Below are 15,508 nucleotides of genomic sequence, written 5' to 3' on the forward strand. Positions count from 1 at the left end.
CTTTTCACAAAAAGGAGATTAGACGCGTTTCTTTTTTTTTTCCAAAATTAATTTTTTGCATCCACTTAAACAATGCTGAAATGGATCAATCATCCCCCACAATTCAAAGAAATACTGAACTAAAAAAAAAAAAAAGTAGAAAGGGCCTCTCTACTTGTTCACTCCCACCTGTTTATTCTGCTGGGGTTCATGGTTTGCTGCAGCATGGCTGTTTACTTTGTAGAACAAAAGTTCACAATAAAGCAGTTTTAAAGCTACAACAATGTTAATTACACTTTCTTTAAATGTGCGGCACTGAAAACCCATCTATGAAGTTATACAGTAAGACATGGGATAGGATCAGTACACCTCAGTTTATGGGCATTGTTCTACCCTATCTGCATCCTGTACGTTGTCTGTGTACCTAATATCAGCGATTTAAGGATGTTGAAGAACTGCATACTAAAAAGTGAAATGTCACAGCCTTTAATACACCATGATTTGAAAATAAATTATGAAATAAAAACAGTCTATTTTAATACTATGCATTACTTTCAGCCTACGGTTCCATCCCATCAGAGACTGAGACAGTAATGTGCAGTCGGATTAAAATAAATGTGGCAGTAAAATCCTCAGGGAGTACAGCATAAGTCATAGATGGCTGGTAAGCATGTGTTACTGTTGCCCTCCTTCTGTTTGTCTTTGAAGAAAAGCAAGGTCATGTCACAAAGGTTCCTAGAGCTGAAGTTGCTGTGTTCCATTGGTAATGTCACCAGCGTCAGTGATCAGAGGGAAGCCCTCAGATTTTGCTGCTCCTCCCTTTTCCTCCAGCCCTCTCCTTCCAGAAGCTAAAATACTAGTGTACAACATCCCCCATAGACACACACACAACCTCTCGCATTCCCTCTGCATATATGCTAGTGTGTCTCTCTCTCTCTCTTTCCCGCTGCTTCTTGAATCTGACATGAACATTTCCCACTGGAACTCCTCGCAGCAAGAAAACAACCACAACAGCAACAAAAATAAATACCTTCTTTCACCATGTTCTACACACAGCAGCTTTTCTGTTGGCTAAAATCCAAGCCAGTGAGCAGGTCCTGGACAGCAGAGACATAGAGCAGGGGAGAAAAGGAAGGAAGTGCAAACAGGATGGAAGCGAAGCAATACCACCCAGAGGCAAGGTGATGGGGAATTCTCATCACAAGCTAGAGAAGAAGATGCACCCAAAGAAGAAACTGTCAACAGGTATCAGAGCATGATTTTATGTCTAGCCCACTGTGGTTCTTAATTTCAGACAGCAAGCACAAGTGAGCTCTAAGGCGGTATTCTTTAAAAGAAAAAAAATGCTCTATAACTGGTCACCTGTTTTACACTAGTTTGCTAGCAAATTCAGGGCAGTAAAAAATCCATCGAGGAGTAACTGTCCAGCATTCATAATATACAAGGCAAATTGGTCTTGTGACGTCACAGAAAAACTTAAAGTGCACACCTTCAACTTGAAAACAATTTTGAGAAAGCAGTCACTGCAGAGAACAGGTCTAGCATTCCCATCCTAACTTCTCCATAAGTAAAGTGCCTGTATACATTTAATGTTAACCATGAAATGCTGATTTTGCTTAGTGAGCACAACTCTCATCCTGTAGAATTTGTAGTTATGGCAGTAGAGGCAACAAGGGTATAAGGCATTGCATTATCTGCAGTTTTGTTTTAGCTTTGTCTTGAATTCATTAGCTTGATTTCTCTTTACACTCTCAATGCATGTTGCCATGTACTCTCTCTCTCTTTCTTTCTGGAAACATCTCCAGATCTATAGAATATCACGTATGTTGTGTAACTGTTAGTTCCTGTGTCTTTTATACATTTCTGTTTTCAAAATTGCAAGCTGTGATATGTAGCTGTTGCTTACTAAAAGTGTGTACTGTTTGTTTATTACTTCTGTTGTTTGCAAACATCTGCATGTGATATATGCATCTCTTACAGAATGACATAGAACTGGTAGCTTTAGATGGCATAAAAGAGCTTCTTAGCCAGCTCAGATTGCATACTTCCTTATGCCCTGGATAAGTAGAAGTCATCAGATCATGCTTAGCCCTCAGTTTCTCCTGGTTTTTTACTCATTTCATAAGAATTGCCTTAAATTTATTCCATTAATTTTTGAATTTTGTTATAGTTTTTAACCTCCTACCTTTCCAGGATAGTGTTCAAGATCTTACCACCTGTTTTGTGGAGTAGAACTTCATAAGCTTCATAAGACTGTAGCACAGCATATTGTATTTGTTGCTCACATGGCTCTGTTTTTCAGAAATGGTACCCATTAGGAGTGCATGTATTCCCATGAGGTATTTAAAAAGTCTATCCTTTACTTTTCCTTCTCTCTCTCTTAAAAGCTATGCACATATCACTAGCCATTTAGCTATGGATTTACATAGCATACCTCTCAACCGGCCAGATTTTCGCAGAATATCCAGATTTTTGCCTCACATTTTTGCATTATCTTTTTGGAAAACGGTTTTACCTGCCCATTTATACTGTCCTTTGTATTGGAGATCACTTCCTACCCTTTTTTTCCATCATTTTACCCCCACTGTCATCATCAGTCTTCATTGGTTCCTTGTGTTTTGTCTGCTCTGATATAAACAGTACCACAGACACAATTAACCATTGCCTTCTAATGCATCTTTTAACCTGCCTGACATTAACTGCACTGATCTCTTATTCTGTCTCTCAAACTACATCATCTCTTACTCTTGCTTAGTACAGCCTCCCCCCAGAAGCACTTGGTAGTCTAATCTCTATTCTTTTTCTTTGACACTACATCACGGCCCCTCCTGCTTGGAACAGGAAGTGTCCGATTGTTTTTAAATCACTACCCTCCTGCAAACGGGTCTACTTCATAACATTGAAATGTCATAATGCTGAATTTCATAACATTGAGACCAAAACATCTAAATCCCAAAACATTGAAAACCCAAAACATTGAAAACCCAGAACATTGAAAACTCAGTACACTGAAAGTGTGCTTCATGACATTGAAAACTACAATGCAGATGTAAATAACATCCTCTCTACCTATAACAACACCTAACTAACAAACACGCTTTCTACTACATTTCTGCAGGTGGGCAAGCCCCCTGCACTGCCCATGTGGGGGCTGTGCCCCCTACACCCCCCCTTAAATTAAATATATCAACTCCAGGATTGCACTACAGTGGAGAAAAGTGAATTTCCTAACCTCACTGTATGAGGTTAGGAAATTAACTTTTTTCCACTGTAGTGCAAAATGTAGTAGAAATTGTGTTTGTTAGGTGGTGTTGCAGGTGGAGCTGATATTATTTACTTGTGCAATGTAGTTTTCAATGTTATGAAGCACAATTTCAATGTTCTGAGTTTTCAATGTTTTGAATTTTTGATGTCATGGTCTCAATGTTATGAAATTTAATGTTATGAAATTTCAATGTTATGAAGTAGACCCCTGCAAACACCTACAATTTGGGAGTAATTTTAGGTTATACTGCACAATGTTGCCAAAACTGTAGGAAACTAAGATGATGGTTTACTGCCCCTGTATGATGTAGCAGCATACCTCTCAACCTCTCAGCACAATAAATCTGGCCAAAGCAACAAAAATGGGGGAACGAAGGCCCAAAACCAAGGACAGATTTTAAATATTGCTCCTATAAATGTACAAAGTTGTGGGAATGACAGATTTTACATTATTATATATTTTCTGAAAGATATGAAGTCTGAAACTCAAATGTCATTATTTAGTGACCTCAAGCCGCATTGATTTGCTAGAAAACCACACATTTCATGAGGAATGGACTAAAAATAAGAGGAGAAAATCTGGGCAGTTGAGAAGTATGTACATAGGTATAAATGTGGTTAAGTCACTTGACTGTACCTTTATTAAGTTCTTAATGACAAATTAGATCTGAAAGACAGTACTATTTTTGTATGAAGTTATTTATTTGATTTGATTTCTTTGACCAACTTGGCCCACGTTTTCTGCAAATGTTCATTTATCATGCACTCGAAGACTAGTCTCAAGCTAGGGACTCAGGCTTCTTGTAGCTCAGGTAGGCTGCCATTCGCCTTGTGCTTCAACTCAAATACGAGTTCAGGCAAGCAGCTGCCGCAGTTTATCCAACACGTTATATTAGTTTGAGAGAAGTAAATACAGCAGCTGTAGTGCGGAAGTGGAAGGGGATGGGAGTATAGATTAAGGAAAGTATTAGGATGGGGGATAGGTTTAAGGAGCAGAAAGTGAGTTTTAGGGTTAGGGAGTAAGAAGGGCGTTTTAAGATTGATGTGGTTTAGGTTTACAGAGAGGGAATGGAGTTTGTGTTAGGGAGGGAGAAGGATGTTTTGGGGTTTGAGTTAAGGATCCGGTAAGGTTGTACATTTTTGTAGGATAGGGTGGTTGGAGAATTAAGTAGTTACAACAGATCAAGACTGTGCAAGTGGCAGTGGGCAAGTGTGTGGTGAGCAAATAGCACCCAAGCACTTGCAGTAGACCCAGTTGGTCCTACTGTGCTGGGCACAACTGTTTTCCGAAGGGGCTCAATAATGGCACAAAAACTGATGGACATGGAAAGGCATATTTGGAAAAACAACATTTTAGCAGAATAGAACATTTGACCATTAAAGTAGTAATGAACCTGACATGGTGTTGTGATTATATCAGTCCTCAAGAAAAAGGACATTTAGTTGGAAATAAAGGAAGATAAGGAGAGTCAGTATTGAGGAATTGTGGGCAGCTATGATAGTCAGATCAGAAGAGATGAGCAGGAATTTAGGGGTATGTGGACAAATAGAAAATGAAGGGTATATAGAGTGCTTTATTAATACATGCAAAGATATTCCAAGGCCACCGAGTCCTATGACCACTGATGCCTTATCTGTATCCTCCCTCAGACCACACCTTCTTTGTTCAGGAGGCCCATACCTATCAATCACAGAATAAGTTTCTGGATAATCATCTAGTTTATTTTTAAAGGAAGATAGAGACTCATGCTGTTTAACAAGTAGGGTAGTTTACATAGAGGTTTGCAAGGTGCAGGCATATAAAATTATCCCTCCAACATAGTTTATATATCTGTTAGTGAAGATTTAGGTTCCTGGTTCTAGGACTGGTGGAAATACTGGACTTGCAGAGAAACAGGATGTCCAGGACAATCAAGTCTCTAATGACATGATAAGAAAGATGGAGATCTCCCCTCAGAAGTCTATGAAAGACTGGACAATGGGATAGAGCTTCCAGCCCCTCTTAGTAGCACTGGTACTTCAGGACTTTATCTCCCCTCAGAAGTCTATGAAAGACTGGACAATGGAATAGAGCTTCCAGCCCCTCTTAGTAGCACTGGTACTTCAGGACTTTATCTCCCCTCAGAAGTCTATGAAACACTGAACAATGGGATAGAGCTTCCAGCCTCTCTTAGTAGCACTGGTACTTCAGGACTTTATCTCCCCTCAGAAGTCTATGAAACACTGGACAATGGGATAGAGCTTCCAGCCCCTGTTAGTAGCACTGGTACTTCAGGACTTTATCTCCCCTCAGAAGTCTATGAAACACTGGACAATGGGATAGAGCTTCCAGCCCCTCTTAGTAGCACTGTACGTCAGGACTTTATCTCCCCTCAGAAGTCTATGAACCACTGGACAATGGGATAGAGCTTCCAGCCCCTTAGTAGCACTGGTACTTCAGGACTTTAATCTTTTTGGTTTGAAACCTTTGTGGTCTTTCTAATTATCTGATATGTTTATGAGCTACATCTTAAAAGGGACATTGTACTTGATAACTGTCCTGGTCAAAGTACAGTATAAAAGAGTGATCACCTCTTTACACTTTGATGATATTCCCTTGGCAGTTAGCTGGGCTAAATAAAAGGATTTCCTGGTAACCATTGCCACATGATGGTTAAAAGACAGGGAGGTATTAACCCAAGTACCTAGGTTCCAGACTACACTTTCGTTTTGCAGTGGTGTGCTATTTACACATTTTGACAAGGAGGAGGATTAACTACAAATGATATTACACTTTTAGCATATGCTCTGAGCCCATTTTTAGTACAAGAGTTTACTACAAAGAGTTCATTCTGGAGGGTTTGAATGTCAAAGTGTGACTTAACAACAACCTCCAGTTTGCAGTCATCTACAAACTTTGTTAGCCAGATGCCTTGGCTATTTGCTTGGAGATTTGAGAAGTATAAACCAAAAAGGAGAGGTCCCAGCAACAAGTCCCGAGGGACACCTCTGGTTATTTCCATACTTTCTGAGACTCCTGCGACTCGCACTGTGGGGATTCTGTCTTTTATACAGTTTGATATCCGTTTTACCACATATGGGTCGATTTTTAAAAACTTTAGCTTCTGTATTATGTTAGCATGGTAAATGGTGTTAAAGGTCTTGGACAGCTGAAAACATGCTATATGCACTGCATGGCTACCATCTACAACCTGTGTAACCCTTGTAAAAAGGTTTACCAGATTACATAGACAGGATCTACCCCTCAGAAACCCAAACTGATGGGAGTCGTGTAAAATAAATTTCTTGATATTGCAGTTTATAAGATTTCCTCATAAGATTTAGGAGTTGGTAAGAATTAAGGTAAACGTAAAGTGAATATAGCGGTAATAACAAGTGCATGACAAAGGAAGGAGAACACAGTGTCTTAAAACAGTGGCAGGAGAGTATAGCATAGTAGTGATTGCCTAATGAAGGTATAATTTCAATTAAATCCTAGACGGTATAATATTGCGCAGCATAAAGTGCCTCTCTTGTTATATGTCTATTGCATTTTTTGGATATAAGATGAATGAGAAACTTTCCTATTTACCTTTACTTTTAGTTTATTGTGTTTGAATTGTATAGCTTTTTATATTGTACATAGCAGTGCAGATTTTTTTCTCTCTAGGCATCCACTTTAAAATTGAATATGGCAGTTATCAAAATAAGTAAGTAAATGAGAAAACAAGTTGAGTTGTCGTAGCCCAACCTTGTATGGCTTTGGTGTGGATTGTGTATCATTTTTGCCCTCTTCTGAATTTCATGTATTGTATCCTAATGAATACAATGTGACAACAGGACAGAGATAGCACAGCAAGCCAGAATACAAGCATTAGCAGTTTGAAGAGTAATAAAATGACAGGTTTACAGGTAAAAGTTTAAAAATGCAGTATCATTTGACCAGAAACTCACAAGACTGACGACTATCTAGGAAATAAACTTTGACATGGCAGAGTATAAACATTAGTGGTCATCAAATAAGACAGACAAGTTGAAAGCCAAGCCAAATTCAGATGCCTTGCTGCTGTAAGAAGTGACTTAGTGGCTACCTGAGACAGGGTGGGAAGGGTATAGGTGATTACAGATGACAGTATATACATAAGAGGATATACAGAGGTAAGTGAGGGGAAGGAGGGTGGAGACATTAAAGATTGAGATTCAAAGGCAAAAAAGAAGCAAATTTAATGTCAGAGATTAAGATGTGAGTGGGAGGGGACAGGGCATAAAACACCAGAGACCTAAATGAGTGATTGTGGTAGTTTCTCCTCCCGTAATGACCTGGGGCTCCAGAGGAGTGGGTAGGCCCTCCCACAAGACCAGAACCCAGGATTTGGATGAGTTCACCTAAGCAGGGGCAGTAGCCATTGCACAGGTGTGTGAAGCACTGGCATACTTCCATATCAGAGACATAGATGGTCCTTGTAAGGTGATGCAGAACCCATGTCACCACCAGAGGGTGGGGATTAAGCAGCATAAAAGACTGCCCTAATGGCTGTGAGGATGATGTCTTCGTGACTGGCTCTCACCTCATGGGGAATGAATAGGCTGAGAACATTTATTACATGTGAGGACTAAATGAGCCAATCGATCGGGAAGCTAATGGCTGGCAGGCAGCAAGATGCAAAATATATATTTATGTAAATATACCAGCAGGATGCAAAAAATATATTTATGTAAATATATCTATATATGTATGTATTATATATATATGAGAGAGATCAAAAAGGATTGGAGGCTGAGAGGAATGTGACAAAAATCACTTGGCTGTATTAATATGTTTTCTGATTCAAGTAAGTCAAGCAGCTGTATAACACTTCTCCTGAATGGAAAGAAGGTAGCAACGCAATGACAATGAGCCATCATACAAGAAATCAGGCTGAGCAGCGTTTATCACGGCTTTCTTATCCCATGGTACAGTCTTCATCTCTTCCTTCGGGATACCCAAACACTCCCATAAAAGTAGAGAAAAATAATCCTACCAACATTTCCTAAGTCTGACCTAGAATGTCCTCCCTATGAACTGCACCTGGTACAGCTCCCATGGATCATTCTCAAAAGCTACCCAAAGCACCCCTACTGACTCACCTCAATGTAGACGAACAGTGGCTTTATTGCTGAATCCTTCCAGGCTGCCAAACTCCTCATTTAGTCATGGCCTGTGATCCCATCTCCCCTACAAAGGATCATCCTCATTTATGCTGCTTGTTTCTGTGATGCCATTCTCTCAGCCTCTCCCCAAACATCATGACTATACATGAGGATGGAGATGACACCTGCCTAGTAAATGAAAAGTTCTGTGCTCGAACTGAGCTGTCACATCATCACCAGTGACCATTACAGTGCAGCTGCCCTACTGCTGCCACAGCACAAATATACTGGCTAATCTCTGGACACTTCTACCTTCATTTATGAACAAGAACACAATTTACTTAATCATTTCCACCTGATGTAGCTGTTTTGCTCTTACCTGCAGAATGCAACCCACTCCTTTTTTTCAAGAGAAAATCATGTCTATGGATTTGTTGGTACAGATTCACATTCAACAGCAAATTAGTGCACATTGGAAGCTACAGGGAGCTGAGGCTAATAAGAGAATGTCATCTTAGAGAAACAAAGATAATATTGAAAAAGTGGTTTAAACATGACACCCAACAGCATCCCACTTCTTTTTTTTCCAATTAGATCTCATCCACTGATGCAGTCAGGTTACAGCAGGTATGTTTAATTGCCACAGAAGCCTTATATACCGAAAGAGATCCTTGATTAAAGTATACATTTTGATGTCCCCCTCACACTTTAGTCTATAATGAGGCAGTAAAGTAACAATTTCAAATGTAAATATTTAAAAAAATTAAAAAATGCAGCTTTGAAAATGGTTTGCAATAGCTGTTGCAGGAGTCTGAAATCCACATCTTGCATTTAAGGTATTTTTAAATGGTTTACAGCAAACAGAAAAAAAATCACTTTTTTTGACATAAATTGTCAGTGGTCTGCATTAAACACATCTGGAGAACTGTATGATATACAGCTCTGAAAATTACATTTTTGACATGGGACATTTTGTGGCTCAACAGGGCAAGGCCCTTGAAATGTAACAGCTCACACCATTTTATTGTGCATTTAAAAAAAAAACAACCACGTCACGTTCAATAGAGTTGCATTTCAGCAGAAGCATGCATAAATTATAGCATGTTACTCCGTTGATATCACTGTTACTTCAGTTTGTGAGATGTACTATGTTCACGAGTGTTGTTCAGAGCATTACTGTCCTGTTGTCTCAATTACTACACATAACGTGAAAAAGCTATTTAACTCTGTATGAACAATGGCCATAACTATGGTCCCCTGGTCCTAGTTTAGTAGTTTCCTCAACAACTAGGTAGAGGAGCATTGCAGAATATAATTTTTGAGGCTTTGTGTCTTAACATAAACATTCACCATTCATTGTTTCTGCACAGCACTTCATGATGATTCCACTATGTCCCTTAAAGACCAAACCCCACATCAGAAGTGCAGGAATCAAAACATCCCTGCAAAGATATGTGCTTTTATGTTCATTTAATCAGTTTTTACACTGCTGGTGTAAAAATGTTTAGTAAAGTTTATACAATTTCTGTACATTGTTATTCAGAGCTTCAGATTGTACATTTTTGTCAAAATGAACACTCATTTCTGCCCACAGCAACTCGGACTTGAAGGCAAGCTCCTTATCATCATTATCTAAACAACTCGACTTGGTGAGGGTCACAGTGATGGCAAGCTGAGGACAGCTGACCAGACTTCCCTCATCGTCTCCAACAGTCTTCAATGCTTTTTGTGGGCTTCTCAGTCATTTCCTGGCAAACTAAAATATATAATCCCCTCAATATGCCCTGGGTCTGCTTCAAGGCCTCTTCCAGTGGGCTGCACTCCATATACTTTCTGTGAGAAGCACCCAGGGGGCTTCTTCACAAAATGCCCAAACCATGTCAGTCAACTCTTCTCAATGTAGAGGTAGCAGTGGCTGTAATCAGAGGTCTTCACTCTTTTACAAAGACTGAGTCAGTCCAGCTGCCATATTAGGAAACCCCATTTCTGCTGTATGTATTTGTAATTTCATCCTTCTGGTTCTTACTCAAAACTCATGATCATCGATTGGTCTCCCATTGGGGGTTGGGAGTTATAATGTTTAAAATGTTTACCTCACAAAACAAGGTACAGGGTTTGATTGTCACCTTTAGAAGGAAAATTGGCGAGGCTTAAAGTGGCCCACAATGACAGCTAGCCTAGTACTTACCTATGAACGTATTGGGATGGGAGACATAGACTGACGCCTAAAGTGAGACCTTCATCTTTCGACTGAATTCTCACTTCTTTACTGTAGATCAGTAGAGCACTCCTAGTAGTGTCACTGCTGCACCCTACCCTCATTCATAAACAAGACCCTCAAATTGTTTTATCTCCTCTTACTAATGTACCCCACCCCTGGAAAAATCAGTCTACTGTTTTCAGTGAGAGACCCCTGGTTTCTGATTTGGATGTGTACAACAAAACACATGGAAAAAGTGTACATGCAATTCATATACAGCTGAGTACTAGTTATGAGACTGCAGATAGGTAACTCAATGCCAAGGCTGTAGCTGTTGTGTAGAAAATATCACAGCATGAGTAACACTGACAGTGCAATTCACAGTTAATGATGCGGCATACCATCCCACGACATTACAGTGTAAATTCAGAGGGCAACCAGTCCTGCTGATGGCCCTGAACTACCCATACTGCAGTTATACCACAACCAGTTATAGGTTCATAGGTTCATACTAGGCTATCTGCCCTAGGGCATTTATAAGCCTAGCCAGAGTGTGTATGGCTTTCGCCACCCATTTTAAATTAATTTTGCTATGCCCTTTTTCGAGGTTAGTATACTGTGCCTCTGTCTAACAGTGACACAGAAGTGATACCCGGGGTAAACCTACGATCTCCCATCCACTCAAGATTCCTCTTGAAGAGAGTCAATGAGGGACTCTGCCTAACCTGGACTGGGATTTTATTCCAGAGTGAAGGGAGCCTCTGGGTTATGAATCTGTCCCTCCAGCATGTCCTATTTATTTCAGTGCTGAGGTTTAAGTCCCTCGAGCGCGTAGCTCGATGGGATTTGGATTTTCTGAGGTGCAGCATGTCCATTAATTCCGGGTTGGACATGGCTTTATACGTCAGGCACAGATCGCCTCTGAGCAGGCAGTATGCCACTGAGTAAAGCTGGAGTTTCTTTAACCGGGCAGCATACGGCATCTGTTTGAGCCCCTTGATCCTCTTGATGAGGTACTTTTGGGGTCTTTCCAGTTGCTGCAGGTGTCTGGTAAGGTACATCCCAAAAGGGGCATTGTACTCAATTATGGGCCTGATGAGGGATGAGTAAAGAGGCATGATAACCTCCCCTGATCTAGATGTGAATCCCTTCATGATTAGGTGGGCTATATAAAATGTTTTTCTAACCACTTTGGCCACGTGGTTGTCAAATGAGAGATTGCTATCAACTTGGGTCCCCAGGTCCCTAATTACTTCTTCTGTACTTAATGGATTACCACCTATGTGGTAATTTGTGGGCACTTTGTTTTTGCCAAAGAGGATGACTATACACTTTTTGGGGTTTAGCTTGAGGCCATGGCTCTGGCACCAGTTGTCTGTTTCTATGAGGCCCTTTTGGAGGATGCTTGTGTCGGCTGGAGAGTCTATTATGGTGCCCAGTTTGCAGTCATCTGTGAACTTGGTCAGCCACAGTCCTTCCATGTTGGCCTGTACCTCCGAGAAATATATACCGAACAAGAGAGGTCCCAAGACTGAGCCTTGTGGGATGCCACTTGTAACTGGTTTGGAGTCTGACATGGCTCCAGCTATTCTAACCATGTGGGTTCTGTCCTTGAGCCAGTTTGCAACCCATCTAGTGACATAGGGGTTTATATTTAAGCTGGTGAGCTTATCTATAATGCCCGAGTGGGGTATTGTATTGAAGGCTTTTGCGAGGTCCAGGTAGGCTGTGTGGACCACCTTCCCCTTGTCAATGGCCTTGGTGACTGTTTCAAAGAAATCGACCAGGTTTAAGAGGCAGGATCTGCCCTTAACAAAGCCAAACTGGGTAGGATCCAGTGTCTGTAGGTCCCCAATATCTTTATTTATAAGGTCCATGATGATCCTTTCCATAGCTTTGTAGACCAAGCTAGTGAGACTTATGGGGCGATAGTTTCCAGGATCCGTTGAGGCACCACCTTTGTGGAGAGGGACCAATGTTGCTGTACGCCACTCTTTGGGTACATATCCTGTAGTAAGGCTCAGATTGAACAGTAGTTTTAGGTTTGGGTTTAGCTCTTCTTGGAGTTCATGTAGGACGCAGCCCGGGACACCGTATGGTCCCATTGATGCTGTGTTTCTTGCTTTGGAGAGGGCAGCTCTTACCTGAGCATCTGAGATGTCAGGGGGGCAGCACTCTGCTGGGATAGATATTAGCCCTTTTGGTGGGGGGGGAGAAGTTTGCGCTGAACCTGTCAGCTAGGATGTTGGCAATGTCTGTGGGTTCGGTGTATTTTTTGTCATTTTGGACTAATTCTGAGCATATCTGGGAATTCCCACCCAGGTTCCTAACATAACTAAAGAAAGCCTTGTGATTATCCTTAGTGTCCTGTGCAATTTTTCTCTCGAAGCTGGCCTTAGACGATTTTATGAGTGCCCGTAGTTTTTTGCTAATATTGATCAGAGATGCCTTCCCTTTTTGGGATTTTGCTCTGTCATGTAGTAGCTTCCTCCTTCTATTGTATAGTTTGTTTATGGCTGGGGTCCACCAGACAGGACGTCTGCCTTTGGAGGATTGGATCTTGGTTTTATTTGGGATTGCATGATCCATGCATTCCTGAAGGTGTTCATAGAATGTGTTTATAAAGGATTTTGTGGTCTGGGCCGTATTATCCACAGGCCCGGGGGCTTTGAAGGATTCCACCTCGGTTTTGAGGAGTGTGAAATTTGCTTTAGAGAAGTTTTTCACTGTGGTTTTCTGGGCATGGGGTGGGGTCGGGATGTGAATATCCAGTGAGATTAGTTTATGGTCTGATCTTACCAGTGAGGGATACACTTCTGGTCTGGAGCATAGAGTCCCCATGTTGGTGATGATCAGGTCCAGTATGTTTTCCCCTCTTGTGGGAGTGGTAACAAGTTGTTCCATAGCATTTGAGTTTATAAATTCTAGGAACCTTTGGGCTAGGGTGTTGGAGCTAGAGTAATGCTCCCAGTCTATGGTTGGGTAGTTGAAGTCACCCAATATAATGGTGTTTGGAGAGACCTTCATATTTTCCAGTGTTCTCAGGAAGGCCGAGTGGGGTTCCTGGGTTTGGGAGGGTGGTCTGTAGCAGGCTATAAACTGGAAGGCAGGTTTACCCACTGTTAGTTGCACATGGATAGTCTCTGATGCTTCATGCTGTGCCACCAACCTGGAGGTGTGGGTATCTTTGATGAATATTGACACTCCCCCTCCTTTTGTGGTTTGGACCAAGTTTTGGGGCCGAAAAGCATGGTATGAGGTATAACCTGGTAGTGCTGGGGTGCTCTTGAGAGCCTTGAACCAGGTTTCTGTTACTGCACAGATATCGATGTTCTCCATGCTAAGGAGAGTTTCGAGTGCGTGCATCTTGAGGTTTAGACTTCTGGCGTTGAGTAGAATTACTCTTAGTTTCTTATCCCTTGTGATACCTATGGAGGTGGGTTTGTCTTTTGAGCCTTGCCTAAAAAGGCACTATGGGGGTAGCAAGAGCCTTTGCCAATATCTGAAAGCCCAGGGGTGACAGGTGCAAGCCGTCCCTAGCGAAGCATCGTGGCTTGTCGAGCATGTCATCCCAGGCTGACAGGCATTGGATCCCCTTTGAATGACACCAATACTTAAGCCAATTGTTGAAATTGATAATCTTGTCTTCATACTGTGGCATCATTCTTGGTGAGGGTAAGATGCTACTCAAGGTCAGGGTCATACCGGCCTGGGCTACATGCTCAGAGAGCTCCTCTATGTCTCTTTTCATGTAGTCCAGGGAGGTACGTCTCAGGTCATTCACACCAGCATGGACAATGACTGAGTCATATTTGTACTTGCCTTGGAGTGACCTGAGTGCTTGTGTTATGTGGCGGATCCTAGCGCCCGATAGGCAGCTCACCGTGACCTTCTCCTTGTTCAGCCTGGTGAGCGGGACGTCAGTGTGCCTGATGATAGTCACCTATTACAAGTGTATCAGGTGTGTTGTTTAGCCTTAAGGGCTGTGACTGTTCGGCACACTGGCTTTGTGAGCTATGTGTTGCACGTGTTTTGTTTTGGGGTAGCGGTTGCTTGGGTGTCTGATTTGGAGGTCTCTGCTGCTTAGGCAGATTTTTATTTAGAGCCTCCAAGTATGTTTTTGTGTGTTTATGTGTTTGGTTTGCTGTTATAGAACGCAGTGAGAGCTGTACACATAATTTATACCTTAAACACAAAGGTCAAAGCTACATATGTACAAGCAAGCAATTATTCTTGTTGCCACAGCAACTATCAAAATCTAACCCCCTTACTCACTGCTGACACCACTGGTGCACATTTTCTTTGCTGACTCGTGCGTGTATGAGCTGTTCCTCCTCCTGTAATAGCTGCTGAGTGAGATCATCCACAGCAGATGAATGCCAAGTGATTTGCAAATGTTGAGTAGTTTGCAGGAATGTGTAAGAGGCTCAAAATGGCACATGTTCTTGTGAACTGCATGCCACTATCCTATCCACATATCGAATCCCAATAAGGCAGTGGCATTAAGCTTAATCTACAGACCTGTAGGCTTCAGCACTGTCATAAACACACACACCCCCATTTGGATGTCTACTTGTATGTGTATTTGCATTTCACCATGCACTGCTTCCACCAGAGGTCCCAGGGACTTCCCATGCTCTGGAACAAGATTCCAGTCTACATTAGGCAGAACTCCTCACTAACACTCTTCAAGAGAAACCTTGACGAGTGGATGGGAAACCGGAAGTTTACCCCGGGGATCACTTCAGTGGCTCTGCTGGACAGAGGCACAGGGAACTAATCTAAGGGGGCAACAAAAGCCAACACATTCTGGCTAGGCTTATAAATGCCTTTGGACAGATAGCCTAGTACCTACCTATGAACCTATATGCCTAAAGCACACGTGCATTTACCCATCACATCCTTCAGTGCTCATTTGTGTGCACAACATCATTCTGTCCTCTGTTCTATGGCCTT

The 15,508-nt window shown here is 41.7% G+C and overlaps 1 protein-coding gene across 4 annotated transcripts in view; it reads left to right on the forward strand.

Annotated features, from left to right (window-relative positions):
• NHSL2 (NHS like 2) overlaps nucleotides 1-15,508 on the forward strand; it is a 1,843,971-nt gene that overhangs the window by 1,221,364 nt on the left and 607,099 nt on the right. Inside the window, exon 1 of one of the 4 annotated variants that reach the window (XM_044057042.1) lies at nucleotides 845-1,224. The exons of the other annotated variants lie outside the window; for them this stretch is intronic. Within the exon in view, the coding sequence (XP_043912977.1) occupies nucleotides 1,164-1,224 (61 nt within the window). The 5' untranslated portion in view covers nucleotides 845-1,163. Of the gene's footprint in view, nucleotides 1-844; nucleotides 1,225-15,508 lie in introns of those variants that run through there. 4 annotated transcript variants of the gene reach the window in all.

The sequence above is a fragment of the Protopterus annectens genome, chromosome 15.part0, assembly GCF_019279795.1.
Source record: "Protopterus annectens isolate FY-2018-M chromosome 15.part0, PAN1.0, whole genome shotgun sequence".
NCBI lineage: Eukaryota > Metazoa > Chordata > Ceratodontiformes > Protopteridae > Protopterus > Protopterus annectens.